Source organism: Mustela erminea, chromosome 19 (assembly GCF_009829155.1).
Source record: "Mustela erminea isolate mMusErm1 chromosome 19, mMusErm1.Pri, whole genome shotgun sequence".
Taxonomy (NCBI): domain Eukaryota; kingdom Metazoa; phylum Chordata; class Mammalia; order Carnivora; family Mustelidae; genus Mustela; species Mustela erminea.
Window position 1 is genome coordinate 48317123 of NC_045632.1, and position 26694 is coordinate 48343816.

A 26694-nucleotide genomic window follows, 5' to 3' on the forward strand; every position below is an offset into this window, starting at 1 on the left:
AATCCAGTGTGTACTCTCCGTTCCATCAACAAGCACGATGCCAGCCAGGGCACTGAGGATGGGAGGAATGACCAAGACAAAAAGCCAGCCCTCTTGGGGAAGTCCTAGGGAAACACGTAGGAGATAGTCACACAAACAAGTGCAAGATAAAAATAATCACAACCTTCACAAGTGAAAGGACGAAGACGTACACCCTGGGATTGCTCGGGCCCGAGAGGCTAGAGGCCAGCCAGGCCGGACGGGGTCCCACTCCTGCAGGCCTGCCCCGGCTGTCTATCCATTTATCCATCCAGATCCCGGGGTCCTTGAAGCGGCCTCGGGGATTGGCCGCGCTCGGGATTCTCCCTCCAGGACGGCAGGGGGCGGTGCGGCGCCGCACGCCGCTATCCCGACAGCCCTCGCGCGGGCGCGCGGCTTTAAGCGGGCGGAAGAACGCGCGTGCGAGGCCGGGACGGCGGGCGGAAGCGGCTCGCACGGTAGGCGCAGCCATGCCCGGGGACCACCGCCGCATCCGCGGGCCCGAGGAGACGCAGCCGCCGCAGCTGTACGCGGCCGACGAGGATGAGGCGCCCGCCGCCCGCGACCCGACGCGGCTGCGGCCCGTGTACGCGCGCGCCGGGCTGCTGAGCCAGGCCAAGGGCTCGGCCTACCTGGAGGCGGGAGGCACCAAGGTGCTGTGCGCCGTGTCCGGCCCGCGCCAGGCCGAGGGCAGCGAGCGCGGCGGCGGCCCGGCCGGAGCGGGCGGCGAGGCCCCGGCCGCCCTGCGCGGCCGCCTGCTCTGCGATTTCCGCCGCGCGCCCTTCGCGGGCCGCCGGCGCCGCGCGCCCCCGGGCGGCGGGGAGGAGCGCGAGCTGGCGCTGGCCCTGCAGGAGGCGCTGGAGCCGGCGGTGCGCCTGGGCCGCTACCCGCGCGCGCAGCTCGAGGTGTCGGCGCTGCTGCTCGAGGACGGCGGCTCGGCGCTGGCCGCCGCGCTCACGGCCGCCGCGCTCGCCCTGGCCGACGCGGGCGTCGAGATGTACGACCTGGTGGTGGGCTGCGGCCTGAGCCGCACGCCGGAGCCGGCGCCCACCTGGCTGCTGGACCCCACGCGACTCGAGGAGGAGCACGCCGCCGCCGGCCTCACCGTGGCGCTCATGCCGGTGCTCAACCAGGTGGCCGGGCTGCTGGGCAGCGGGGAGGGCGGCGCAACCGAGAGCTGGGCCGAGGCAGTGCGTCTGGGCCTGGAGGGCTGCCAGCGCCTCTACCCCGTCTTGCAGCAGTGCTTGGTGCGGGCTGCGCGCCGGAGGGGCGCCGCCGCGCCGTCTTGAACCAGAAACCCGAGCCACGACGGACGGCGAGGACCTAGCTGCCGCCGCCCTCCGAAGGACCCGTGCCCTCAGCTTCCAGACTGAGCGGAGCTGAGAATTCGGAGGGCCAGGGCGGGTCTGAGGCGGCGTGCACAGAACCGATGCCCTGGACAGCCGTGTTGGAACGGATTTCTTACACACTGCCATTAAAGAAACTTTTCTGCTTGAGCTTCCCAGCTACGACCCAGTTGAAGACACTTGCTAATGCGGCCTGACTCCCGAGTTGGAAAGGACTTTTCAGGCGGACTTGCCTGGAAAACTGGCCTTGGAGCTTTTGTCTTGTAAGGGATGGACCCAATGCAGGCCAGCTGGTGACTCCCTTCTGTAGAACTGGTCTGCTCTTGAGAGAATGGACAAGAGGGCTGGGCCTTCTCATTTATATCTGAGCTAAAACAAACTCCTTTGTATCTGGAAAAGTCTTCTATTGTGGTTCTTCTCAGTAGTGAATTTAAAGGAGCAAGGCTCTTTTGGACAAATAATGGACCCTGGGTATCAGGGCTTGGGACCTCATTGTCTTGAATGTGCCCTGTTCCTTAGACCAACATAAGTAGAAGAGACGGGCTGAAACTGAAAGGTGCGGGGGCTGGTGTGGGTAAATGTGCCTTGGAGGAGGAGAACCTGCCCCTTGAGGATCAGAGTTGGCCATTGGTGAGGTGTGACAAGAGTAGGGAGGGTTGTATGGGCCCAGGAACACTCTGGGTGTTCTCTCCAGCCTCTGGTTTGGCGCTCGGCCAGACCCCAGCTCGGTTGGGTCCCTGGAAGGGGTTTGGTCCTGGGTGGCAGCTAGAGGCCTCCTCCACTACTGGTAAGAAGAAGTGGGGGTCCAAGCTGGCTTGCTTTCTTTTTTTTTTCCTTTTTTTCTTTTTGAGATTTATTAATTTAGAGAAAGTGCATGCAAGGGAGGCAGGGGTGTGGCGGAAGAGAGAATCCCACAGACTCCATTCTGAGCACGGAGCCTGATGCAGGGCTTGATCTTAGTGACCTTGAGATCAGGACCTGAGCTATAATCAAGAGTCAGACGTCTAACCGACTCAGCCACCCAGGCGCCCCACCCGGCTGGGTTTATTATTTGGTGCCCGTGGTCCAGTCTTGGCTCCTGGGGGAGGGCAGATGAACTTCTAGGAGATAAGAGCTTCCGGGTGTTGGGAAACCAGGTACAGCCTGGCCATTATTCCATGTGGTGGAGATGGTCTGAGTGACCACAAGAGTGGGCTCTTCTGTGTGGCTGCTGAGCCCAGTGGGTTTGTGCCCAGGTCTGAATTGGAAGAAGGCAGGCAGCCTGGTCCCCTTTGTGTGCCCTGGCTTAGGAGGAGCTTCTGAACTTGTGTGACTCAGGGGCCTGCTCAGCTTCTCCAGGAAGGCCTGACCTCAGGGAGCCCCAGGACCAGAATAAGCCTTGGAGACCACACCAAAGAACCCCTGGCCAAGGGAAAAGAAATACAAATTTTATTTCTGCCCTTTTGACATAATAGTATTTCCAGAGCCAATCTGAAGTACATAGTATCACACCAGCAACAGACAAGATAGAAATAGGATGTGAAAATGATACCCCTATTCTGAAGGATGGCTTTATAGGGTAGGTGAGGAGTCTGGAACTAGAGGGGGTTTTGTGGGGGCACACACTGAGGAACTTAAAGTTCCGTTTCAGACTGGAAGGGGGCCTGTAGGCACATGAGTTTCCCGGGCACCACTGGCTGGCCGCTGCGGGACGCGCCAGCCTGGGAACCAGCAGGGGGATGGGAAGAGCAGCCAGCGCAGTACCTGCTGTCCCCGGGAGCTGACGTGTGTCCAAGGGGGGACTGGGCAGCTGCCCCTTGCAAGACGGCCTCAGCTTCGTGAGCGCAGTGAGCTTGTGCTAAGGCAGTTGCAGGCCTCCCTCTCGGCCCCTATCATCTGGAAACATGACCTCCAAAGCAAAAGCCACCATTAATGGGGGAGGCTTCCTGGCTGGTCTGGCTGAGCCTTGCTTCCACTTTCACTGTGCTCATTCTAGAACGCGTTCCTCTGGCGGCACAGTCTCCTTCGAGAGGCCTTCAGGAATCCACACGAGGCAAGCAAAGGAGCCACTTGGGAAGGAGCCCGGAGGGGTTCCACCCTTCTACTGGCTGCCCTCCAGGTCTGATGCATGGTTCTTCCCCTGTAGGAAAAACAGAAGCAGGACTCTGGCCAGGAGGGCTGAGAGACATGGAATGCCTAAGAAATAGGCCTGCCTGCTAACCTCTTCCTCAGCCCCATGTCTCTTTCTTGGCATCTTCGGCAGCTCAGGGCCACTCCGGATTCTTCCTGAGGCCTAGAAACCCAGAACCACCAAAGTAGCCCCTTCGTGTAGGCCTGGGCAATGGTAAGGGCCCTTCAGAGCTCAGAGGTCCAGGGGACAGGGCCGGATAGGTGGAGGCAGGAAGCCTCGTTACTGCCAGCCCCTCAGCGTCCCAGACCTTGCAGAGATGGCCCCAACAAACATGGGGCTTGGCCTGCTGCAGGGACCTCCAATCAGGGAGCAGGACATGGTAAGACAGGAACATTTGGGCCCTTTAATGCTACCCAGAGGGCTGTTATCAGATCCAGGTTCTGATGGTCTCCTTCCAATGACGTCCAAGTACCACAGCTCCCCCGGGGAGCATGGTACCCCACGAGATGTGGGGGCAGGGCAGGAAAAAAGGCAGAAATGGGTTTTAACTGGTTCCAGGCCCTCAGACAAGGGGTCTGGGGCCATGAGGCATACCTATGACACAGTGTAGTGCTCAAAGCCCGCCCCCCAGCTTCCAGGACAGGGTGCTATGTCAGGCCACAAGCAGCCCCCAGTGCCCTGAGTTCACCCAGCCCGAGTTGAGAAGGGAAAACAAGCAGTACAGGGCCCATCTCCTGGGGGTCGCATGGGGCACCTGTCCCAGGTCTCCCCTCAACCCCCACTGTAGGCGCCTCAGGGACGTATGTCTCCCCCTTGTTCACAGGGAGGCCACAAGGAGCCAAATGCAAGGAGGGTGAGGATGAGGGGCCGCGCCGCTCACCGCCGCCTCCGGGTCTGCGCTGTCCTCAACGCTGTCTGATTCCGGATGGGCGCTCTGGCCCCTGGGCTCCTGCTGGGGGTCAGTGATTCTGCATGAGGAACCCTTACTGCCTGGGCCCTTGGTTTCTTCACTGTCCTCTGACCCTGTGCAGGGAGAGTCACCAGTTAATGGCCAGGTTGGGAGGCCCCAGCTGACCTCAGAGAGGCCCCCTTGGTGCCCAGCACTGATCAAGGGTGCCTAGGGCTTGAAAGGACAGGATGGGGAGGGGCTGGGACACTGCTCTGCCTCCAGAGAGCTGGAGAGTGGATGGGAGGGTGGGGGTCGGGGAGGCTCACAGAACAACCTAGAAGCCACAGGCCTTCCAGCCATAGGAACAACCGGAGGGAGTGGGGGAAATGAAGGCAGGAAGGAGCCCCGCAGAGGGAAAGCCTCAGGGCACGATCCAAGGTGCCCCGGGACCTTCAGTCGTGGGAAAAGCTGGAGCTCACTGGGAATGTGGCCTGGGTCCACAGCTGGTGTTCCACCCGGAAGCTGGTCCCTCTGCTGGTCCATGCATTCCAGATTCTCCAGGAGACGGTCCACCTGGGCTTTGATCTGGCTCAGCTCGCCCCTGATGGAGTGCAGCTCCTCAGTCTGGACTGTTTGCAGAGGGGCCAGAGCTGATGCCCACCAGGCCGGGAGGACAGAGGACTCTGCTGCCTGGGCTCCCCCGCCTGCCCTCAATGCTGAGGTCCGCCCAGCTCTTCCCTAGCCTTGCAGGTGAGGGCTGTCCCCCCTCACTCACGCTTTATCTGCTCTCGGGGCAGGTGGCTCTTTCTGGTGCCCTTGTGGGGACTGAAGCTGCTCTTGACCCCCAAGCCCACCTGGGTCCTCCGGATCTTGACAGGCACACGATGGATGAGCGGAGGGATCCTTTGGTACTCATACATCCTACCGGCACAGGACAGAGGGAGTCAGGCCAAGCAGCCCACCCGTTTACCCAGAGGACCGAGGGTTAAGACTCACTGACCTGTAGGGGACACCTTCCCTGTACAGCTTGTAGCCCAGGTCATAGTTATTCCTGCTGCAACAGAGACAAATGGAGACGGGCTCACTCTCCATGGCCAGAGTCCTCGCCTAGACCCCAGTTTAGCTTGAAGAAAGTGAGGCATGCAGGTTTTCCTTAGAACCCCAGAATTTTCCACCAAAAGAGCCCTGAGGGACTTAACCAAGGTCATTTTGGGGGACCACAGCTTCCCCATGTCTGGCCTCTGACAAGGGTCACGTTCCAGGTGACGGGGGGAGACAATTGCCTGCAGCCTTCTGGCCAGCCAGACAGGGGCCCTCCAAAGGTTCCTCTGCCTGCCCCAGGAACAGCTGACGTTCTGGAACTTAAGTCTGGCAAAGGATGAAAGGGAGGAGTGAAGTCAGGGCCCAAAGCCACGGTGGTTGCGTGAGAGCCCTTAATCCTTGCGTGGGGATCGCCAGGATGCAACCCAGCTCTGGCAGGGCCAGCCAGGCAGTCGTAAGGGCTGTGGCCAGGCCACCTTCCTCTTTGCTCTACGCCTGCGGAGAGAGGAGTTTGGAAGGTCCCAGACTCTCACTGCCTGTGTCTCCGGTGTCCTAAGATCTCCAGGGAGCCAACTGTTGCCTAGGAGGGATGGGGAGATGGGTACAAAGGGACAGCTGGGTCGCGGCCTGGGCAGCGATGCTCTGTGGGGACACAGCTGCAGGAGCCCCCTGCGCCTGGAGCCGGAGGCCTGACGAGGGGAGGGGATGTGAGCGGGGGCAGCACAGTTTCTAAAACAAATTTCGGGTGCTGTGCGCCCACGACCCCAGCTCAGGCCCAGCCCACGAGGGGCGAGGCCAATAGAGCCACCAGGTCGGAATGGGGGACGTTCAGGGGACCCCTTCCCTTTCATCCTGGCTCCCCCACCCCAGGCCGGTGGGTGCGAGTTCCGACCACCCCCGCCCCTGCTTTCTGGCATCAGGGGGTCTGGAGGGGCGGCCTGGAAGCGGCAGAGATGCTGATTCGGTGGTGGGAGGCCCGCCTTTGGAGGAAGGAAAGCGTCGGGAGAGGCGCACCCAGCCCCCGGGGGTCGCGGTAGGGGCGGGGGGTCCCCGGCGGGGTGCCGGAAACCGGCAGCCCGGCGGCGAGGGGCGGGGGCGGGGAGCGGGGGAGGGGTTGCTAGCGGGCGGGGCTTGGGGGCTAGGGCCAACCTGAAGCCGGTGCGTCTCAGCTGGGCGCGACTGCTCCGAGAGAATTTTCACTGGTCCGGATCCCCTTAGGTAGGCCGGCGGGTCCCCCGACCCACCCCCTACACAGGCCGGAAACCTCGGCGGAGCGCAGAGGCGGAGGCGGCCGCTATGGACCCTCTGGGTCTCTGTGGCAGCGCCACTGTCAGCGCAGCATTGGTGGTTCAGTGGTAGAATTCTCGCCTGCCACGCGGGAGGCCCGGGTTCGATTCCCGGCCAATGCAGACCCTTCTAATTTTCTTTTTATCCCCCCCCGGCACCCCCCACCCCGCATTTTTTCCTAAAATGACATTTTGAAGTAGCTAGGAATGAATGGTACAGGAATGGTGCTTCACTGACTGCTTAGCACAGACTTGAGAGCTCCCGAGTGGAGACGGGGCAGGATCGGTTTGGGACTTAGGGGTCAGGCTGCAGGCAGAGGGTCCCCCTGGGCCTGAGGAAGGGTGGGGGGTCCTGCTTCTCATCCTCATTCCACGGCACCCCACCCCCTCAGCAATCAGCCTCCGCTGAAGCCTGCGCCCTGATCCTGTGGCCTTGCCTCTCGCCCGCCAGGGGGCAGCGCCGGCGCTCAGGGCTACACAGCCGCATCTTGTTCCTGGTCTGCGCTAATGGGTACAGGGTACAGTCCGCAAGTTGGGGCTCCGCACAAAAAGAGAAATAGGGCGCAGCTTTAGAGCGGTGTCGTCGGCAGAGGTCAGGCCCCTTCCAGTGTCCTCAGGGCCAGGGGCAAGGGGAGGAGACTTGGGACCACAAAACTTTGCCTTCAGGTTGAAAATTTCCATTTTCAGGCCCAAGTCACAGGGCCTGGACTTGACGCGTTCTCACGGGGAGGACATCCCGCAGTTCAGCGGCCACCAGAACCCCATCCCCACCCTGCCCTTCCTCTGGGCACTATCCCAGGGGCCCAAGCCACAGCCACTACTGCCCACCCACAAAAGGCTTCATCCTCCCTCCCGGAGTGACCTCCTGGGGACAGAGCATTATGAAACCCCTAGAGTCTCCCACAAGACACAATCTAGCCAACAGAGTGCGTAGGCAGCTCTCTATCACTGAAGATAGGCCAAGTTCAAAAACCGCGCATTACCCAGCACCAGACACCTGCTCATCCGCCCAAAACAAAAGCAGTGGCAAAACCACCCACACTGGCACACTCACAGGGTGACACACACGTCCAGGCGGGTGCTGGCAGGGAGAGGTTGGGCCTCTTCTATGTCAAGGTCAAGCTGAAGGTGCAGAGACTTCTGGGAGCAGCCCCCAGCCCATCCCTGCCATCTCCTTTCCGGGAAGACAAGGCAGGGCGAAACCCAGAAGGCACAGGGCATTTACACAGGATGGTTCCTAACAGCAAGCCCCTGGCCCACAGCCTCTTCCACCACAAGGTGGGAACCCCGCTCCACCCCCCCACCCCCACTGCTCACAGGAGGGCCAGGAGCTGAGCGAGGCCACCACAGATGCCCAGCTCAGGGACACGCTCGCCTTGTGCGGGTGAAAATGGCACGCGGGCTTGGCAAAATGTGGGGCGCTCCTTTCTGAAAATGTTTCAAGAGTTCTTAACATTTTCTTTAAGGTTCCCAGGTTAGGGACAAGGTTTCGTCCAGGCCATGTTCCCATTTGTGACTTCCCAAACATCTCTAGCTGGAAGAATCCCCCAGGCCCCAGGCAGGTGGGACTCTCCGGGGAGGACCCACTCGCCCCGGCTCCAGGTGGGAGAAGGGGTACCCAGCCTCTGTCAGCAGGATGGTGCTGGGTGACATCAGTGATGAAGGCCCTGGGAACGAACGGTGTCATCTCCCTCAGTTTACAGACAAAACCCGAGGCCAAGGGAGAAGAGACTTGCAGGTGCCACAGTGAGTAGACGGAGCTGGCCTCCTGGGGATCTTTTGATCTCAGGGGAACCCAGAGCCTCGGACAAGACAGACTCACCAGGCTGTGCCCTGATGCCTCTTCTCGCCCTGCTGGGCAGGGCCCGGCCTGGCCTCTCCAGCCATGGCGAAGTCTGAAGAGAGAACAGGAGAGAAGGTCAGAGCCTGAGGAGGGGGGTGCTGCATTGAAAGGGCCCAAGTGCACACGGGCCCCCCTGGCATCCAGGCTCGCCCTTCCCTGCTCCTCCGCTCTGAGGCCCTGGGTATGGCTCCGTAGGAGGCCGTGAGGCAGAGCACCGCCCTGGCACTGGGCAGCCCCGTCTGAGCTCCTTCCACCCCAGACCCACGATGGGATCCACCGCATCGCCTGTGCCCTGGAATTGGGGGTGGTACCGTCAGAAGGCCGGAGGGAAAATATCCGTGATCTCTGTGTCCTCTGAACAGACACCTAGCCCTGGCAGAGTCAGTTCTCGAATGTCCTCTTGCTGCCTGTTTTGCCTGCCTGCTGGTGGCCCCCGCGCCCCCGCCTGCGTGATAAGCCCAGGGGGTGGGTGCTGGCCGCGGCAGAGCTGGCCAGGGTGGCTGTGAGTGAGAAGCAAAGCCAGCAGCTGGCCTGGACTGGGGAATGGACTCCCTGCTGCCTTCTGTCAGAGCGGGAGGTAAGAGTCCACTGAACCCACGCAGGGGAGGGCTGAGACTCTCAGCGAGGCGGCGTCAGCGCACTGTCACCACAGATTGTCCCGTGTCTGGGCTTCTGTCCTTTGGTGGTCCCCACTTGAGAGAGCAGTGCTGTGCCCATGGCAGAGAGCGGGGCTCCGGTTCACTGTGCACCCCATTCTGTGCTCAGGGCCTGGCACTCAGCAGGCACCCGCTGATGTCCGCGGAATATGTAGATGAGAGTCCATTAAATCAATTCGGTTTTTTGTTTGGGGTTTGGATCAGGCCCCAGAGTTTCACTGGTGACTTCAGGGCCCCTCCCTGACCCCAGTCCCTTTCTTCCTCAATCTGTGATCATCATCCGTGGTCCACCGTGGCTGCCCAGACGGAAGCGACTGTGAGCCTTCTTCCCCCTTTCCCCAGACTTCATGCCACATGAGCGCCGAGAGCCCTCACCCAGCCCCTGCTTGCTTCCGGGGAGAACAGGAGACTGGCCACAGTGTCCCCAAGGCACTGACGATCCAGACCTAGTGTTTAATTGGATGAAAGTGGGCAGGTTGTCACCTTGGCCTTTCTTTCTCATCTGTGGTCCTGATTCATCCCCTCAAGGACACATCACACAAATGCCCTGTGTGCCAAAGCCAACGCCCACATTTCCATCTTGTCTAGCTTCCTGCATCTTTTCCCTTGGCATATCTTTATACCTGTGGTCACGTTCACATTTGCAATATCCAGAGGGGACAGAAAATCACACCCATGTCTACCACACAGGGCACAGACAGAAATGCCTGCTCTGCCCCAGATAGAAGGCAGAACATTCAGATAAGCTTTCCATTCTATTTGGGTTAAACATCATCTCCTAAAATTGGGAATACCGAAGTGAGATGTGATTGCCTAGAAAGGAGAGAATGCAGAAACCTGCAACACCCTCCTGGGGCCTCCATCACAGGACCCAGCTTTGGGTCACGTGGGAAAAACCACTCAGTGGCCCCCAGATTGCCAGTTATGGGCTAATGATAACAAGGGTGCTAGTGGAATATCTGGGAAGTTCACCATCAATGGCAAACCTTGTCCACATGTGTAATAGGCATCTTCCTGGGCACCTGCCACCTGCAGCCCAGAGCAGATAAGCCTGGGGGCATGGCTTGGCCCCACCCCCACTCAGGGGCTGTATTAGTCAAGATTCTCCAGAGAAATAGAACCAATAGGTGGCATATACAGAAGGAGATTTATTCTAAGGAATTGGCTGACAAGTCTCAAGATCTTTAGTCAGCAAACTAGAGACCCACGAGAGCCAGTGGCATAGTTCCAGTCTGAAGACCAGCAGGTCTGAGACCTAGGAAGAGTCAAAGTTTCAGTTCAAGTCTGAAGGCAGGAAAAAAAAACAAAAACAAAAACAAAAATGGGTGTCCCAGCTCAATGGCAGTCAAACAGGAAAAGTTCCCTCTTACTCTTGGGAAGATAAACCTTTCTGTTCTAGTCAAGCCCTCAACTGATTAGATGAGGCCCACCCACACTGGGGAGGGCAATCTGTTTTACTTAGTCAGCCCCTTCAAATGTTGATCTCATCCAAAAACACTTTCACAGACTCACTCCAAATAATGTTTGGCCAAGTCTCTGGCTGACCACCTTGTGGCTGACATTGAAACATAATATTAACTATTATAGGGGCCACGCATCAGAAACAGGTGAGGTTTTTGCTCCATATTCTTCTCTTACAAAGCGACACCCCTCTTGCATTCCCCCAGGCTGTGAGTGCCTGATTCATGGAACACAAGTCCAAATTCTCTACTCAAGGCATGGTTAGAAAACCAGGGAATTTTTATATCTTGCACCTACAAGAATGAGTGAGTGAGAAAACAGCTTGATCAATGGCTAGAAAATGACGCCATTGGGTGACCTCATACCCTTGCCTGGTCTCTAACTGGGAAGGAATGGAGAGTGGAGGGCAGAGGCCATCAGAGCGGGGCTCTTCGGGAAGGTGGGAGACTTAAGCACCCCCTACAAATATATGCACCCCGATGGAGCCTCTCTGGTCAGCAGCAGCTGCCTCTTGGTCATTCTGAACATCCCGGAAGCAGAAACTTGCTGGCTACTTGCCAAAACCATACCCCTTCCCTGGGCATGTGGGTCGCTGGGGTTTCTTGCCCTCCCTCACGGTTAGTGTGCTGTGGGGCTGAGGGGCGGCCAGCAGCTAGCGTTTCTTTAAACAATAGAGCCCCGAATGACCTTGAGCTGACCTACCCCATCAGCCCCTGTTTTCGCTGGACCGAAATAACAAGTCAGGCCCCAGGGGGCTGATGACTCCAAATCCAAAAGGAGGACATTGGATCACCAAAAGAACCAAGAGAATTTGCTAGTTTTTTTCCTTTTTAATTTATTTAATTGACAGAGACACAGCAAGAGAGGGAACACAAGCAGGGGGCGTGAGAGAGGGAGAAGCAGGCTTCCCACAGGGAGGGAGCCCTATGCGGCCTTGATCCCAGGACTCTGGGACCATGACCTGAGCTGAAGGCAGACACTTAACAACTGAGCCACCCAGGCACCCTGAGACTTTGCTTATTTATATTGGCCAAAATTTGGCAAAGTGACCTGGGGAGGGTATCTGAGACCAGAGGCCTGGGGAGGGAAGAGTGTGAGATGGGGCTTATTGTACTGATACTTAGAATTCCGCAGGGCCAGTGTGAGTAGCTGGGTTAGTTCTTTTTTTTTTTTTTTCAGGATTTTATTTATTTATTTGACAGGGAGAGGCAAGAGAGGGAACATGAGCAGAGGGAGTAGGAGAGGGAGAAGCAGGCCTCCTGCCAAGCAGGGAGCCCGATGTGGGACTCGATCCCAGGACCCTGGGATCATGGTCTGAGCTGAAGGCAGACGCTTAATGGACTGAGCCATCCAGACACCCCAGCTGGGATGGTTCTAATTGTTTGCTCTGGTGACTGCTTGAAACCTGGTCTTCACTGTGGCTAGATAACCTTTGCTAATAGCGAAGAAGAAGAAAAATGAGCTTAAGACTTACTGAGCATTTACTAGCCACCCGGCTTTAGACTTATTTCACAAATTAGTTAGCAAGTGAGGTTTAGATGGTGTTCTGTGGATGAAGGAATAGAAAAAATTAGGGCATGAGCTCAGGACTGAGCTGACGTTCATCAGTGTATACCGGTCTCGGGCTCTGGTCCAGACACATTAGTGTACCAACTCAATTAATTATCCTCATTTTTTAAAATTTAATAAAGCTTATGTATTTATCTGAGAGCGCACACGAGCCTGCTGGAGTGGGAGGAGGGGCACAGGGAGAGGCAGAAGCAGACTCGCCACTGAGTAGGGAGCTCTGACATGGGGCTCGATCCCAGGACCCTGAGGTCATGACCTGAGCCAAAGGTAGACGCTTAACCCAGTGAGCCACCCAGGTGCCCCTATCATCCTCATTTTACAGGAGAAGTACACGAGGTAGAGAGATGTATTAGGGAGACCTGGGACCCAGGAGTTTCCCAGCAGGTGGGACGGGGACTGTTCTAAGACCCAGACAGCTCCAGGCAGACGGGGGTGTGTGTGTGTGTGTGTGTTAAGTAATTTGCCCAAAAGAACACAGTAAGTGGTGGAGCCTGTCCTGATGTTCAGGTGGTCTCAATTTTGTCTCAATTTAGGCTCAAACTCTCCACCTCTGCCCGTGGTTCTCGAGCCCGAAGAGCCGGCGTCTGAAGTAGCTGGAGATCTTGCAGGGGGGGAAAAAAAAAAAAGCCCCCAGCCCTGGCCTCACCCTCACCATTCTGTCTGTTGGGGGCAGCTGAGAATTTGCTTTTCCACCAAGTTCACGGGTGACGCCGGTGCTGCCGAGCTGCGGACTGATATGGACAATCGCTGCATTCTCCACCTCACCTCCGGATGAGAAGGCTGGGCTCGACTTTTCGGGTAGGACCCGGTCACCACCACCTGCGCTCACAAACCCCGCGGTGGCACAGGGAAACGTGTGGGTGAGGGAAAGGGCGGGCCGCCAGGGGAGACTGCTTCTGGGTGGGAAGCTGGTGCCCCGGCTCTGGAGGGCCGGGCTGGGGTTGCCACAGACGTGTTGCCAGGGCCTGGCAGCAGTGGTCTAAGTGTCTACCTGGCCTGACTTTGCAGCAGAATTTGGGGCCTGGGTCTCTGGCTCTCTCCAGAATTCTGGGACCAGGCCTTTTCTTAAAATTAAGGTGAAATTCATATAACATGAAGGTAACCGATTTGGGGCATCAAGTCCAATCACCATGTCGTGAGACCACCACTGCTAAGTTCCAAAACATTTTGGTTCCAAAATAAAACCCAGACCCATGGAGCAGTTACTCCCCCATTCTCCTGTCGCCCCTGGCAACCCCCAGTATGTGCTTTGTTTCGGTGGCTTTATTCATTCTGAGTATTTCATCTGAATGGAGTCGTATGGTATGTGAACCCCTGTGACTAGCGTCTTTCACTTAAAATAGGATTTTCAAGCTTCATCTGCCTTGTAGCCTGTATCTGTTCTTCATTCTTTTTAATGGCTGAATCACGTTCTGCGGCATATTTGGCTGGTTTCTGCCTTTTTGCTGTAGGCAGTGATGCTGCTGTGAACTTTGTGTAGAAGGATTTGAGTACTTGTTCGCGGTGCTCGTGGGTACAGACCTAGGAGCAGAATTGCTGGGTCAAATAGTAGCTTCTCTGAACTTTTCGAGGATTCACCAAACTGTTTTCCAGAGTGGCTGCCCATTTCCTGCTCCCCAGCAGCCTGTAAGGGCTCCAACTGGTCCAAGGCCTCATCCACATTGTATTGTCTGTTTCTTTGGTAACAGCTGCCCTAATGGGTGTTTACATGTAAATTTAGATGTGAATTTCCTAATGAGTAGGGATGCTGTGCTTGCTGGCCATTTGGATAGCTTCTTTGGAGAGCAGTGGATTCACATTCTTTGTTTATTTTTAAGTCATGTCTTTTTGATTAATTCCTTTTCTGCTATGATGAGTCAAAGCTGAGTTTCTATGTTTCTCCTGGTTGCAATCACAGTAAAAATTGTGGCTGCTATGCATGTCCCCGTTCCATGGTCCCGGACCACACTCCCACCTCCAACCAGCAAAGCGACTCCACAGTGTGCAGACGGGGCCGACGGTGCTTTCCAGACCCTAATGACAGCCCCTCCCAGCCTTCACCTGCCCACATGGCCTCTCTCACCACTGTAGGGAGCAGAGGGAGAAGGGGCCATGACACACCCCCGCTCAGATAATCACAAAGGACACAGGAGGGACATGCAGGAGCAGGCGTGGGGACCCTAGAGGAGGGTGTGAGCAGGAACACGAAGACAGCCAGTGGTGAGAGGAGCTGGAGCAGGAAGTCAGGAGTACAAACAGAGCTTCTCAATCTGCACCCCTCAGGGGCTAAGACCAGGAAACTTCCAGAAGGTGGTCTGGGTCATGCGGGTGCACAGGGAAGGGACTAGGGCAGGTAGCGGGCAGCCAGCAGTGAGGCCTCTCAGGCACCCTCTGGTCTTCCTGAGATCATCCTGGGTCAGCCGAATTCCCCTTCATAACAAGCGGTCACAGAGGTGCTTGGGTGCCTCAGTGGGTTAAAGTCTCTGCCTTCGGCTCAGGTCATGGTCCCGGGGTCTTGGGATCGAGCCTCACATCAGGACATCCGGCTCTCTGCTCAATGGGGAGCCTGCTTCCTCCTCTCTCTCTGCCTATCTCTTCTGCCTACGTGTGATCTCTGTCCGTCAATAAATAAATAATTAATCTAAAAAAACAAAAACAAAACAAAACAAAACAAAAAAACCAAGCAGTCACGAGTACAGCTGATTCATAACTTAGTTTAATCCTTTGTAGGGAGCTCCCTGGGCAGTGAGGAGCCTCCATCTGCCCCAGACGGTCCGGCGACCATGGAGGAGGGTGGTCTCTTCTGGCTGCTGGCCCTGCCTCATGTTTGGGTGCCTGACCCCCACCTTCCCGATCCACAGCAGGCTGAGGGGCCCAGCTCCCCTCCCCCCCAGTGCAAACTCCCTCTGGGGGCTGACTTGTACCCCCTTTCCCCACTTCCTGCAGGGCCTCTCTGAGACCTCTGGATACTGGCTTGTAGTCCTGGGCTGGCCCCGGTTCCAGACAGGTGGGCAGCGGGGTGAGCGCGGCTGCATATCTGGGAGCTGGCAGGGGAGAGGCACGGCCGAGTCTCAGGGCCCCAGGTCCCACCGGGAAATGTGCTCCTCAGCTGGAAAGGAAGCCGGACAGAGCGAGGGTCACTGGCAGCCCAGGTGGTCCTAGGATGGGGATCTTTTGGCAGTTGGTCCTGAAATATGCTCCCAGTTGGAGTTCCAGACCTTTCTAGAGGGAGCTGCTGGGGGTCGGTGCTGGGCCACCTCTGTTCCCTGCTGTAGTTTACTGAGCTCTAGGGAATCAGGGAACACGGGTGAACCCAGCAGGTCCCTAAGTAGCAGCTTTGGTGACAGGAGGAAAGCGACCCTGGAGAAATCCCTGGCCAGGCTGTCATTCCCGTCCTGTTGCCTTGTGGACATGAGGCTGGGCTTCTCTCTCCTCCCTTGTACTCGGGGGCCTGCAGGTCCCACGGGACTCGGACCAGGACATCCCCGGGCCCTGCATGCTCAGGTGCTTTCTGGGACTGTGACCTGGACATCCTAGTGCCTGGAGCAGGCCAGCAGGGACCAGAAGAGGGAGCTGTGAGGGGGCCCTCACCAAACTGGCAGATGTAACGGTTTCGGGTTTTGCAGCGCTGGTCGTTCCAGTTGAAGGCGGCGGACGCCTGTAGTTCCACGCAGTTGCCGAACCTGCCAGGCCAGGACGCTGGGGGCTCAATGCCGGGGAAGGGAAGCAGGAGTCCGGGAGAGGCTTCCATCTTCCCCTCCAGCAGGCCCCTGTGTCTAATGGCCTGGCCCACAGATGGGGCTTCTGGAAGCCAGACCCACCCCCATATGAAGGCTCAACAAGCCGGCCCAAGGGAGGGAAGGCACCCCAGACTCACCCCTGGTTGTCGGGCTGCCCAAAGGCAAAACTCGTAAAGGACTGGTGCTCCCCCGTGGTCCAGCGGAAGGAGTCCTTGGTGGTCTTGTAGGTGAGCCCTGGGCCGCGGCAGGTGAGTTGGCCCACCACCCCGGGCCCCCACCCAGAGCCCAGGCTCCCTGAGAGGAGCCCCCTGAGCTCGGAGCCTGTTGCCTAATCCTCTTTCTGCTGCCATCGAGCCCTTAGCCCCTTCCTAGCTCTTCCAGCCCCACCGCGGCTCTCCCTCCCTTCTGTGCTCTCCCCAGGGAAGGAGGTTGCCTGCCCCATCCTGGGTCCCTAGCTCTCACCACACCCTTACTGTCTGCTGGTGGGTTTTCACAGCTCAGATTCCTGCACCCCCAACCAGGCACTCACCGATCCAGAAGTTTCTGGTCTCAAAGTCACTGTCGGTCACCTCATTGGTGGTCTCCAGGCGGCCCAGGTAGAAGGCGAGGATGTCCTGCACTTTCTGGCTCTCGATCTGGGCCAGCATCCCGCCCTTTCCCTGTAACCCCCATTCCAGCTCACCCTGGCAGGGCCCCAGAGCTCAGACCAGCCCTTCCTGCCCACCCCGCCACAGCCAGGGACGTCCTCTTCCTCTGCCTCCTCCTTCTAGAGTGGGGGTCCCCCTTCCTTGCCCCTGCCTGCCTCTCCTCTCTCTGGGCATGGGGGGTGGGGGGCCAAGACTGACTGGGCCCTGCCCTTGGGAAGCTTTTGTTTCACGTGTTCAGTGTCCTGAACACATGTGAATTGGTTGCCAACATGAACACCTCGAGAGACGGCAATGAAAATCTGAATTTCTGATTCTCTTGAAAAATCCCAAGTTCTGGCCTTTCTGCACTTGGTGACCTGCCGGGCAGCCCGCAGCTAGAGCTGAATCAGGGTGGCTCCTTAGAGGGGGGTGGGTGGGGGCTCACCTCTTCCCCCCACCCCAAGTCCCTCAGCTCATTCAGTGACCTCCTGGCTTCTGTGGACCTCTGAGTTTGGGGCCCCTGCTTTATCCTAATGACCAGAGTCAGGTCAGGAGAAATCGAAGGAACCATCTCTTCATCCAAGGTCCTTCCAAGGACCCTCGCTTGAGATCCTGGGGTTCCCTGGGAAGGCTGGGGTTCACTGTCACCTGGCATTTCATCTTGGCTCCGTAGTAGGTGTCTGCCTCCGAAGACACCAGGAAGCAGTCTCCGTCGATCCTCAGGTCACAAGTGTGGAAGGGGAAGTGCACCTTGGCTGGGGACAGGGGGGCCCGACTGTGCGCGTGGGGACCTCAGACGCATTACACCTTCCTCCCTGCCAGGGAGCTAAGCTCAAGAAGCCCCTTCCTGGGCACCTGGGTGGCTCAGTGGGTTAAGAAGCCCCTTCCTCTGGCCACTTGTCTCCAAGCTGGGGCGGGGGGCAGGGGAGTCAGCAGCGTGCTGGGCAATGTCTGACATCCAGCTTGCTCTCTCTTCCAAAAAAAAGAACGATCTGTAGCATTTGCCAGATTCTGCGGTGGGAATGCCACCGACGTGATGTGATTGCATGGGGGTCAGGAGATGTGCCCAGTGAGGGGCTCCCGGGGGTGGCCTGGCTCATCGGGGGACCTCGGGGCAGGACTCACTGGCACACTGGGCTCCCCCGTAGCCGACGTCACAGACGCAGGAACACTCCTCTTCCCGGAACCGGCCGTGAACACACTGTACGCTGCAGCGCACTGCCGGGGGGCGGGGGAGGGAGAGCGGAGCTCAGCCCGCAGCCCCCGGACCCCGTGCTGCCCCTCATGGGCCTCGGAGCGTGGGCAACGGTCAACCATGACAGGAAAGACCCTCGAGGATGGGACCCCATCAGGGCTTCCCACTGCGGCTATGCTTGGTTTCTGGATCTCCGTCGTAGAGAAAAGCAAATTAGGGTTCAGGGGTGACCTGCCTACAGTCACAGAGCTGGGAGGGAGACAGTGGGATCAGAGTCTACTTCCAGATCCTGATAGGGTCCTCCTCCCACCCTCTCAGGACCTAAGGGCCAAATCAGATTCCACCTTGAATCCCCTACATGGCTCCGGCTCCGGCAGGGGCTCAGGCTGTTGTTTGAATGACTACACGGTGTTCAGATCAGCAAGTACCCGTTCAGCGGCCGCACACTCCCTCAGGGCTCTCTCCAGACACTTGCAGTGGGTGCTCCCGCGGCCCCTGGACACACCGCACAGGGGCACGTGGCCCTCCTCACCCCCCACGGCTGCCTGCCTGCCTCGGCCCTGGCCCAGGCTTCACTCACCGGGTCCCCGGGTGGCTGTGACCTGGAGCCCTAGGTGCCCCTCACCTTGGCAGTATCTGCCCGTGTAGCCGGGGGGACAGTGGCAGTGGCAGGTGCTGACGTTGAGACGTCCATCGTTCCGGCAGCTCATGCGACATGGGTTCCTGGGGACCTCTGGTCAGATGAGGATGAACTCTGAGAGGGCGCCTCCGTCCGGCAGGCCAGGGGGCTGCTTCTCAGGGTGCCAAGGGCCAGGGCCTCGAGGACAGTCCCACCAGATGTTGCCACAAATGTCACCACACGGAGTTCTCTTGTACCCGCTGCCCCAGCAGGAGGCAGGCAGGGTCGGGCACTTACCACAGAGCCCTCCTGCGTGGTCCCAGGCTTTGAAGCAGCCCGAGACGCTGGCTGTGCAGAGCGAACACCAGGAGCCCTTCTTATAGGGGACGATGGTCTTCCCATTTACCTCCCAGTTGCCCCTGTGAGAGCGAGCACCAGAGGGCTGCAAGGGCCTGGCCTTGGGCAAGGCAGGCGTGGGCCCTGCTGCATGCCCCACGGCCCCTGCAGCTCCTTCTGGCCCAACTCCGGGAGTCAGGGAGCTGGAGGGGACACGAGATGTCCTAGGAAAGGAAAGACGGCCTCCAGACTAACACGAACACTCCATTCTTCCGTGGCCAAAGCAGAATAGTGCTGCCAAGGAGGGGGCGTCTGAGGAGAAGCCACATTCTGCTTGGCTGCCCACTTCCGCACCCACTGCCTTTCCTCCTTCCCTCTCCCCGAGAGGGTGTGGACGCAGGGGTAAAGGCCTTTGAGCGGGGGGCTGAGGGTTCTCCCTTGGCTGAAGGTAGGCGCCCCTCCCCACCCCGCCCAAGCCCAGCGGGGGATGGCAGGGCAGCCTCTGTGATGGGACCTTACCCGGGAGAGTAGGCACAGACGAAGGCTTCCATCTCGGCCTGGGCCCCAGAGCACCGATGCCGCCCACAGCCCAGCTGGCTCGAGGTGGCCCACACGAGCTGCCGGAGACACGGCGGCTCAGGAACTCTATCACAGGCCACCCCCACTCCCAGTCTGGGGCCGGCAACACTGATGATGCTTGCCCCCGGGGAGGCAGACACAGTCTCTGCCCCCAGTGAGGCAGACAGACAGACCTCGGGGCCTCAGGAGCTGTAGCTGTGCTGGGCAGAGCTATGGGGACAGGTGGGCACAGCCTAGGTAGGCTTTCTGGGTGAGGGGTGTGGAGAGGTTTGGATGGGCAGATACCTGAAGAAAGGAGAGAATCTTGGCAGGGGGAGGAGTGTTGAAAGAAAGTCTTGGACCTCAAAGTCTTTGTGACAGACCGCACACGTGGCTACAACCTTTCCCTCCCCCTGCAGGCCCCTCTTAAACGTGCCTTGGCAGTTCTTTGCAATGAGAGGAGGACTCTCTTTTCTAGCCTGGAACCCGGCTGGGCTTGTGGCTTGTGTTGGCCAACAGAATGGAATAGGAGTGATACTGAGCTGGGGGACCTGGGTGGCTCCATTGGTTAAACGTCCAGCTCTTGGTTTAGGTTAAGGTCATGATCTCATGGTTGTGAGTTCGAGCCCTGTGTCAAGCTCAGGGTTCAGTGCAGTTTGCTTGGGATTCTGTTTCTTCCTCTGCCCTACCGGCCCCCAGCTCCCGTGTGTTTACTCTCTAAAATAAATAAATAAAATAACGTCTTTAAAAAAATGATATTGAGCTGGTTTTGAACCTAGGGCTGGAGACCCCACAGGCACAAGGGAACCAGGTGAGGCCCCTCTAAACGGTCAGCTCCCAGCCCAGGCAGCAGCTGACTGCACTTGTATTTGGGCCCAGCAAAGACCAGAAGAACCTCCACACAGGGCCCAGCCCAAGGATGCTAAACTTTGGGGTAGTGTGTTAGCAACAAAAGCTAACAGGTACAGGTCTCTGATAATATTCAGCACTTGGATTGAAAATCTTAAAATCTGTGGCAGCTTGGAAACAGCACAGTCAATACAGGGGACGAGTTAAGCAAACTCCTGTAGCACAGCCATGAAGTAGGGAGACACGGACACATGTGTCCAATAATTAGAGAAAATACATTCTTTTTAGGAATGCACAAAACATTTGCAAACACTGACCCTTCACTTAACCACAAAACAAGGCTCGACAAAAACCAAAGGAATAATATTCCATGCGCTGCATTCTATAAATTCAATGCAATACAATCTCCAAGTAAGTAACTTAGAAGTAAGGAATGATTGGGGCGCCTGGGTGGCTCAGTCTGTTAAGTGTCTGCCTTCAGCTCAGGTCATGATCCCAGGGTCCTGGGATCAAATATAAAAAAATAATAGAGTAAACTGAATAAAGTAAAAGAAAGTGAATAATAGGGGCACCCCATTAAAATATATAAAACTCAAATAAGTAAATAGTAAAAATAAGAGCAGAAATTTAAAAAAAAAAGAAAAAGGATAAAACAAAAGCTTACTTGTTAAAATAGACACATCTCTGGGAAGACTGGTAAAGAATGAAAGAGAGAAGGTGCACATAAACAAAGCTGAAAAGTTTAAAAGGATCTAGCAACAGACACAGGAAATTTTTTTTTTTTTGAAGATTTTATTTATTTATTTGACAGAGAGAGATCACAAGTAGTCAGAGAGGCAGGCAGAGAGAGAGAGGGAAGCAGGCTCCCTGCTGAGCAGAGAGCCCGATGCGGGACTCGATCCCAGGACCCTGAGATCATGACCTGAGCCGAAGGCAGTGGCTTAACCCACTGAGCCACCCAGGCGCCCCGCACAGGAAGTTTTTTAAAAATTTATTTGTCAGAGAGAGAGCAAGAGAGCCAGCAAGGGGAGAGCCAGGAACAGGGAAAAGCAGGTTCCCTGCTGAGCAGAGAGCCCGATGTGGGACTCCATCCCAGGGCGACCTGAGCCAAAGGCAGATGTTTAACCAATTGAGCCACTCAGGGGTCCCAGGAAAATTTTAAATCCCTGTTTAATCCTAGGTTGTTTTTTTAAAAAAGACTGTATTTATTTTTTTATTTGAAAGAGTGAGAGAGGAAGAGCAGGCTGAAGGGCAGAGGGAGAGGGAGAATCCCATGCTGAGCTCAGAACTCAACGCAGGGCTCGATCTCACAACCCCGAGATCATGACCTGCGCCAAAACCAAGAATCGGATGCTTTACTGATGTTCTGCTCTTATTTTTATTATTTACTTTCTGTTTTTAATTTTTTTTTGTTTTTTAAATTTTGTTTTTCTTTTTTTTTTTAATTTTTTTAAAGATTTTATTCATTTATTGGACAGAGAGAGAGAGAGAGATCACAAGTAGGCAGAGAGGCAGGCAGAGAGAAAGGAAGGGAAGCAGGCTCCCTGCTGAGCAGAGAGCCCAATGCGGGGCTCGATCCCAGCACCCTGGGATCATGACCCGAGCCGAAGGCAGAGGCTTTAACCCACTGAGCCACCCAGGTGCCCCTAAATTTTGTTTTTCTTAATAATCTCTCTACCCAATGTGGGGCTCGAACTCATGACGGTGAGATCAAAAGTCACATGCTCCACGGACTAAGTGAGTTACTTTCTCCTACTTTATTCAGTTTACTGTATTTTTTTTATATTCTTTTTAAAAAAGATTTATTTATTTATTTATTTGACACAGAGAGAGAGAGACAGCAAGAGAGGGAACACAAGCAGGGGGAGTGGGAGAGGGAGAAGTAGGCTTCCCACTGACCAGGGAGCCTGATGCGGGGCTTGATCCCAGGACCTTGAGATCATGACCTGAGCCAAAATTAAGAGTCAGATGCCTAACCGACTGAGCCACCCAGGCACCCGCTCTCTGTTTAATCCTAGCCTTAACTCTCTCTTCAGTACTGAACAATTCCTCCCAATCAATTGGGAAACATAAAATGGACAGTTTCTTAGAAAACAGAACTTGGCAAAACAATCTCAACACGAAGTAGACCATTTCCCAAAGTTGAATCAGCAGCTAAAAACCCACGCCTGCATAGCGTTTGAGAGAATCAGGAGCCAAGCACAAGCAACAGTTTTGAACAATAATAGTAATATGGGGAATTTTCATTTCAAAAGTTTCTATAAAGCTGTAATAATTAAAATACGATTTGTGCAGGGATTAAAATTTTAAAAAGCAGCAGAATAGAATCAAGAACTCAGCAACAGATCCACAGGCAGACATGAGCTTGGTGGGTGACAGGTGGATTGTGAGTCCGTGGGGGAAGGGTTGAATATTCAATGGAAGGTGCCCATTTGTGGAGAGAAATGGGTGCAAGCAGGGGAGCAGAGCGGGAGGAGGAAGCAGACTCCCCCTGAGCAGGGAACCCCATGCGGGGCTCCATCCTGGGACTCCGGCATCATGACCTGAGCCGAAGCCTCAACCAACTGAGCCACCAGGTGCCCCTAGTTGTTTTTTCTTAAGAGATGAGAACAAATATAGTTAAACATTGTCTAAGTGGAGCTCATGGGTAAAAGGGAGTCCATTACTAGATTTACGTTTGAAATCGTTCATGCTTAGAGCTGAGAAAAGGAAAACTAAAAAGCGCGTAAGAGCAGCCACAGGTTTGAAGACAACCAGTGGCCCTTCTGAGCTGACCCCGGGGGCCGGGGCCGGTGCCACAGCCTCACCTGAGTGTAGTGGGTGCAGGTGGCGTTGTGGGCACACTCGGCGGCCGCGTGGCTGTACCACCGCCGCTCTGCGAACCACAGGCCCACCACGCTGACGAAGGACGCCGAGCCTGCCGGCAGCAGCTGCACATTCCAGCCCACTTGCTGGGGGGCTCGAGGTGCTGACGCGGGGCTCAGGACTGGGGCACCACACAGGGCCGCCCTGGCCTGAGCCCATTGGGCCAGGCTCTCGCTCCAGTCCTGGGGGCGGCACAAAAAGAGATGTCAGCAGCGACCTTTTAGGCCTTAGGGATCCCACTTCCCCCACCGCCCCCGTCCCGGGGTGGGGGTCAGGCTGAGAGCACTGGATGGGGAGTCCTGTTTCACCCACTTCACCGTGGGGCCAGAGAAGGCCAGACCGGGCCTGCGAGTTGCTCTTGGAGATGCGGTGGTGAGAGCACCAGCGAAGTCTGGACGCCTACCCCGGAGCCTGTCTCTACCCGGGCCTGAGAGCCTCCCTCCTCCTGATTCCCGCCATAGCGCCGCCCCAGAGGGGGATGCCCGTTCCTGAGGGAGCAGTGCTAGCTGGGGTGACAGGATGGGCTTCTGTGGTAGACTTTTCTGTCCAGTAATGTGAGCCCGGGCAGGGCCCAAGCCATTCAAAATGGTTTTTTGCTTGCCATTAGGTACAACGGGCTATAGCCATTGTCAGGGAGGCTCGGTTGCTCCCATCTGGCTTTTCTTTGATGAAAAAGGCCTCAGCGGCCAGGCTGCTTTGTCCTGTCCCCCCCACTCACTGGGCCTTGTGGAGGGGTGCCAATAGGGAAGCAGGACCAGAGAGGCTCCTGGCCTCAGGGCCCAGCCAGCGCTGTTCTCTGGAGTGGCCCTAATCTCTCCCATCCACACACCAGCAGACTCCCCCCTCATACCCCCACGGCTACTAAATCGTCCCCCCTCTCCTCTTAAATGAAGGGCTCAACAATCAAGAAGACTTGGGTCACCTCACCCCATCTGTGTGGCCTCTAGCCCCTAATCTCCATGAGACTCCACATCCTCGTCTGTAAATTGGGACAGTAAGATACTCACAGAGGAGGATTATCATGGGGACTCAAAGGGTACCGGGGGAGAGTGCCTGACCCACGGTGGGCTGGACGGCTGTTAGGATTTTACCTCTGATGCAGACCGGAACCGGAGCAGTGGGGATTGCCTGGGGGGGCCCTTGGCTGCCCTGCACCACCCCAAGAGCTTTAGCCTCCCCTGGGTAAAAGCACTAGAGACCCGCTCAGGTGAGGGAGGCTGAGTGGTGGGGTTCCATGCTCATCTTCTATGAAATGCTGATTCCTAAGACTTTGGCCAAAGGGGCATGAAAAGCATCAACTGATGACCGGATGAGGGGAAGCACCTCCCTGCCAGGCACTTGAGCTGGGAGCACTGGGCGTGGGCAGTGGGAGCCAAGACCTGGCTGGGCCTGAGGAGGGCCAGAGCTGCTGCAGAGCAGGGAAAGGGAGAGAAGTGACCCCCTCCCACTGGCCTGCCCCACCCCCACCTCCTGGGAAACTGACCCAGGAGCTCTCAAGGTCACCGCCCGCTGAGCCAGCCTGGAGGAGTATATGGGAGGCAGCCATGGGGAACCCTGCCCACCCCCACACAATCCCGCCCTCACCCCCCAGGGCCTGTTGGCATGTGCTGGGGCAGTGCTTCTGGGCCCTGGGATGACACCACCAACCCTGCCGTCCTATGCCAGAGGAGCAGAGACCTTGGAGGGGCCCCTTCTAGTCATCCAGATAAACTGTGAAGAAGCACTGGGTCCTGGTCACATTCCAGGCCTTTCCCTCAAGCAGGACGCTTCTCCCTCCCAGTCTTCTGCCCCTCTGATCCTGCGGGGAGTCCTTTGTGGAGCGCCTCTTTCCTGCGGGGCTCCTGCCATGTCTTCTGGTTTCCAGGGCAACGGGTAGGGATGCGCAGAAAGGCCAAAGGACTGGCCCCTTTGGGAAGCAGGCCGCGGCAGAACCCTAGCAACCAGGAACTGTCCCCTCGTGGGCAGGGAGACTGGCTGTCCCCTGCCCAGGCGGAAGGGCACCTGCCACAGGCCTGGCCTCCTGAGCCGTCTTCGGGATCGCCCCTCCAGCCACCGCCTCGGTGAGCCCGCCTTGGGGTACTCACCATTCTCTGCATGTTGGCCGCGGGGGGCTGCACCCGGCTACGCAGACGGTTGTGCATGGAGAGGAGCAGGAACGTCTCCTTACTGCTCAGGGCTGGGGTAGGAGACAAGGTCAGGCCCCCTGCACAGCGGGACCTGGTCTCCCCTGGGGTGACCCTGGCTGTGGCAAGCTGAGAGGGCTGCCCTGCCCTTAGGGAGCAAGAGCTGATGGGGCCAGGGGCACGGGGATGGTCGGGGATGGACGGCCTACAGGAGACCAGGAGCTGGGGGCCTGGGAGGGAGGCAGGTGTGCAGGGGCCCTCGAGCTGGGGGCTGGGCTGACTGGAGGGAGGTAGGGCCACAGGCTGGTGGGGAGCAGCCCTGGAGCCGCCAGCTTTGAGTTGCCATTCCTCCTTGACCCCCACGGCTGGGCCCACTCCCCTTCATTCTTCCTGCTCCCCAGGCCGGCCTCCGCCATCCATCTTGGGTCCCTGGACCACCTTCGGGGCAGGGGGGTTGCTCTTTAAACCCCACAGGTCTGCCCAGAGCTCAGGTCTTCCTGGCACCGCTCTGCGGCACTCCTAGCTGCTTCCCCTCATTCCTCACCCGGGGGGGGGGGCGCCCCCTTACCTCCAGGCATCGGAGCCTGTTCCTCCTGCAGTGGGAGTAACTTCGGCTCTGTCCAGGCCATGCCAAGGAGAGCCAGGAGCACGGGCAGGAGGCCGGGCCGGGGGCGCCCCAGCCGGGTGGAGGGCGCCGGCCCCAGCATGGGCCTGTTGGGCGCTCCGGCTCAGCCGTCCAGCTTGCTTCCCAAGCTAGACAGAAGTACTCACAATCTCAAGGAGGCAGGCTGGACGGGCAGACAAAAGGGGGAGGCTGGTGTGAGTAATTGGTGTATCCAAAAGGCCTCCTGTGGACACTGGCATGAAGAGCCAGCCGGCTCCGGTCCTAGCGCTCCCTCCCTCCTTCAGCCCAGGGCCTGGCCGGCGGCCCTGCCCCACAACAGCCAACCAGGCAGTGTGCACTGACCCTGTGCCCCTGCTAATCATTGCAGGATTATTGGAGCCCTCGGGGAGCCCCTGGAGACCCCGCTGATTGGCCCGCAGACATTCCAGGGCGGTGGATTAGCAAATGATGGCCGGCCCCGGCTGGGACGGTGTCCTCTGGGCCCACCGGCAGCCTCTAGTCCCAGTTCCAGGCCCAGGGCAGGCAGGCAGGAACTGGGCGAGACCCCAGGGGAATTCTTCCCTTTCTTGGGAAGTTCATCCCAACCCCCAGCCATGAATTAAACATGATGGACGTAACCACAGACCAGGCAGCCACCACCGCTGGGTGGGGGCACTGGGAGGTTGGGTTTGTAGGGGAATGGGTTAGGGCTGCACCTGTAGGAGGGTAAGAGTGCCTTAGGACTCTGGGCAGTGTCTGTCTGTGCAGTGTTGGGGGCTGGGCCCCAGCCCCAACGGCCCTTTTGTCCCCAGCATTCTGCAGGCCGGGAGAGAGCCCCCTCGAGCAGAGGAGAGCACATGATGCCCTTAGCTGACTGGAGTCCTGCAGGGAACAAGTGGGACTCCAGATGATCAGGCAGTGCGGCAGGCAGACGGCAAACTGCCATGATGCTTTGGGGCCTGGCTGAGGCCTCCATGCAGA

General features: G+C 57.5%; 3 protein-coding genes and 1 non-coding gene across 8 annotated transcripts; 2 read left to right on the forward strand and 2 right to left on the reverse strand.

Annotated features, from left to right (window-relative positions):
* The first annotated feature begins 391 nt into the window (after nucleotides 1–391).
* On the forward strand, nucleotides 392–1762 carry EXOSC6 (exosome component 6). Its single transcript, XM_032326233.1, has one exon. It carries the CDS (start codon nucleotides 489–491, stop codon nucleotides 1305–1307), a length of 819 nt encoding a protein of 272 aa, XP_032182124.1. The 5' UTR covers nucleotides 392–488; the 3' UTR covers nucleotides 1308–1762.
* Nucleotides 1763–2775: 1013 nt separating this feature from the next.
* Nucleotides 2776–6720, reverse strand: LOC116580154 (heterogeneous nuclear ribonucleoproteins C1/C2-like). Of its 4 annotated transcripts, none has more exons than XM_032326238.1 (6): nucleotides 6554–6720; nucleotides 5364–5414; nucleotides 5139–5284; nucleotides 4843–4992; nucleotides 4355–4497; nucleotides 2776–3483 (listed from the first exon to the last, which is right to left on the reverse strand). In XM_032326238.1, exons 3-6 carry the CDS (start codon nucleotides 5281–5283, stop codon nucleotides 3445–3447), a joined length of 477 nt encoding a protein of 158 aa, XP_032182129.1. In that variant the 5' UTR covers nucleotide 5284; nucleotides 5364–5414; nucleotides 6554–6720; the 3' UTR covers nucleotides 2776–3444. The 4 variants fall into 4 exon arrangements, with proteins under 4 accessions (XP_032182129.1, XP_032182128.1, XP_032182126.1 ...); XM_032326237.1 differs by having other exon boundaries at nucleotides 5364–5417; XM_032326235.1 differs by having other exon boundaries at nucleotides 5364–5899.
* A 22-nt stretch (nucleotides 6721–6742) lies between these two features.
* On the forward strand, nucleotides 6743–6813 carry TRNAG-GCC. The gene has a single exon. It is a non-coding gene; the product is annotated as a tRNA-Gly (tRNA).
* Nucleotides 6814–14898: 8085 nt separating this feature from the next.
* On the reverse strand, nucleotides 14899–26066 carry LOC116580148 (C-type lectin domain family 18 member A-like). 2 transcript variants are annotated; one of them, XM_032326220.1, is made up of 12 exons: nucleotides 25678–26066; nucleotides 25071–25162; nucleotides 22929–23168; nucleotides 19234–19331; nucleotides 18676–18797; nucleotides 18385–18492; nucleotides 17690–17782; nucleotides 17213–17319; nucleotides 16468–16481; nucleotides 16076–16172; nucleotides 15790–15881; nucleotides 14899–15307 (listed from the first exon to the last, which is right to left on the reverse strand). In XM_032326220.1, exons 1-12 carry the CDS (start codon nucleotides 25814–25816, stop codon nucleotides 15304–15306), a joined length of 1206 nt encoding a protein of 401 aa, XP_032182111.1. In that variant the 5' UTR covers nucleotides 25817–26066; the 3' UTR covers nucleotides 14899–15303. The 2 variants fall into 2 exon arrangements, with proteins under 2 accessions (XP_032182111.1, XP_032182110.1); XM_032326219.1 differs by having other exon boundaries at nucleotides 16468–16597; nucleotides 25678–26063.
* Nucleotides 26067–26694: the final 628 nt, after the last annotated feature.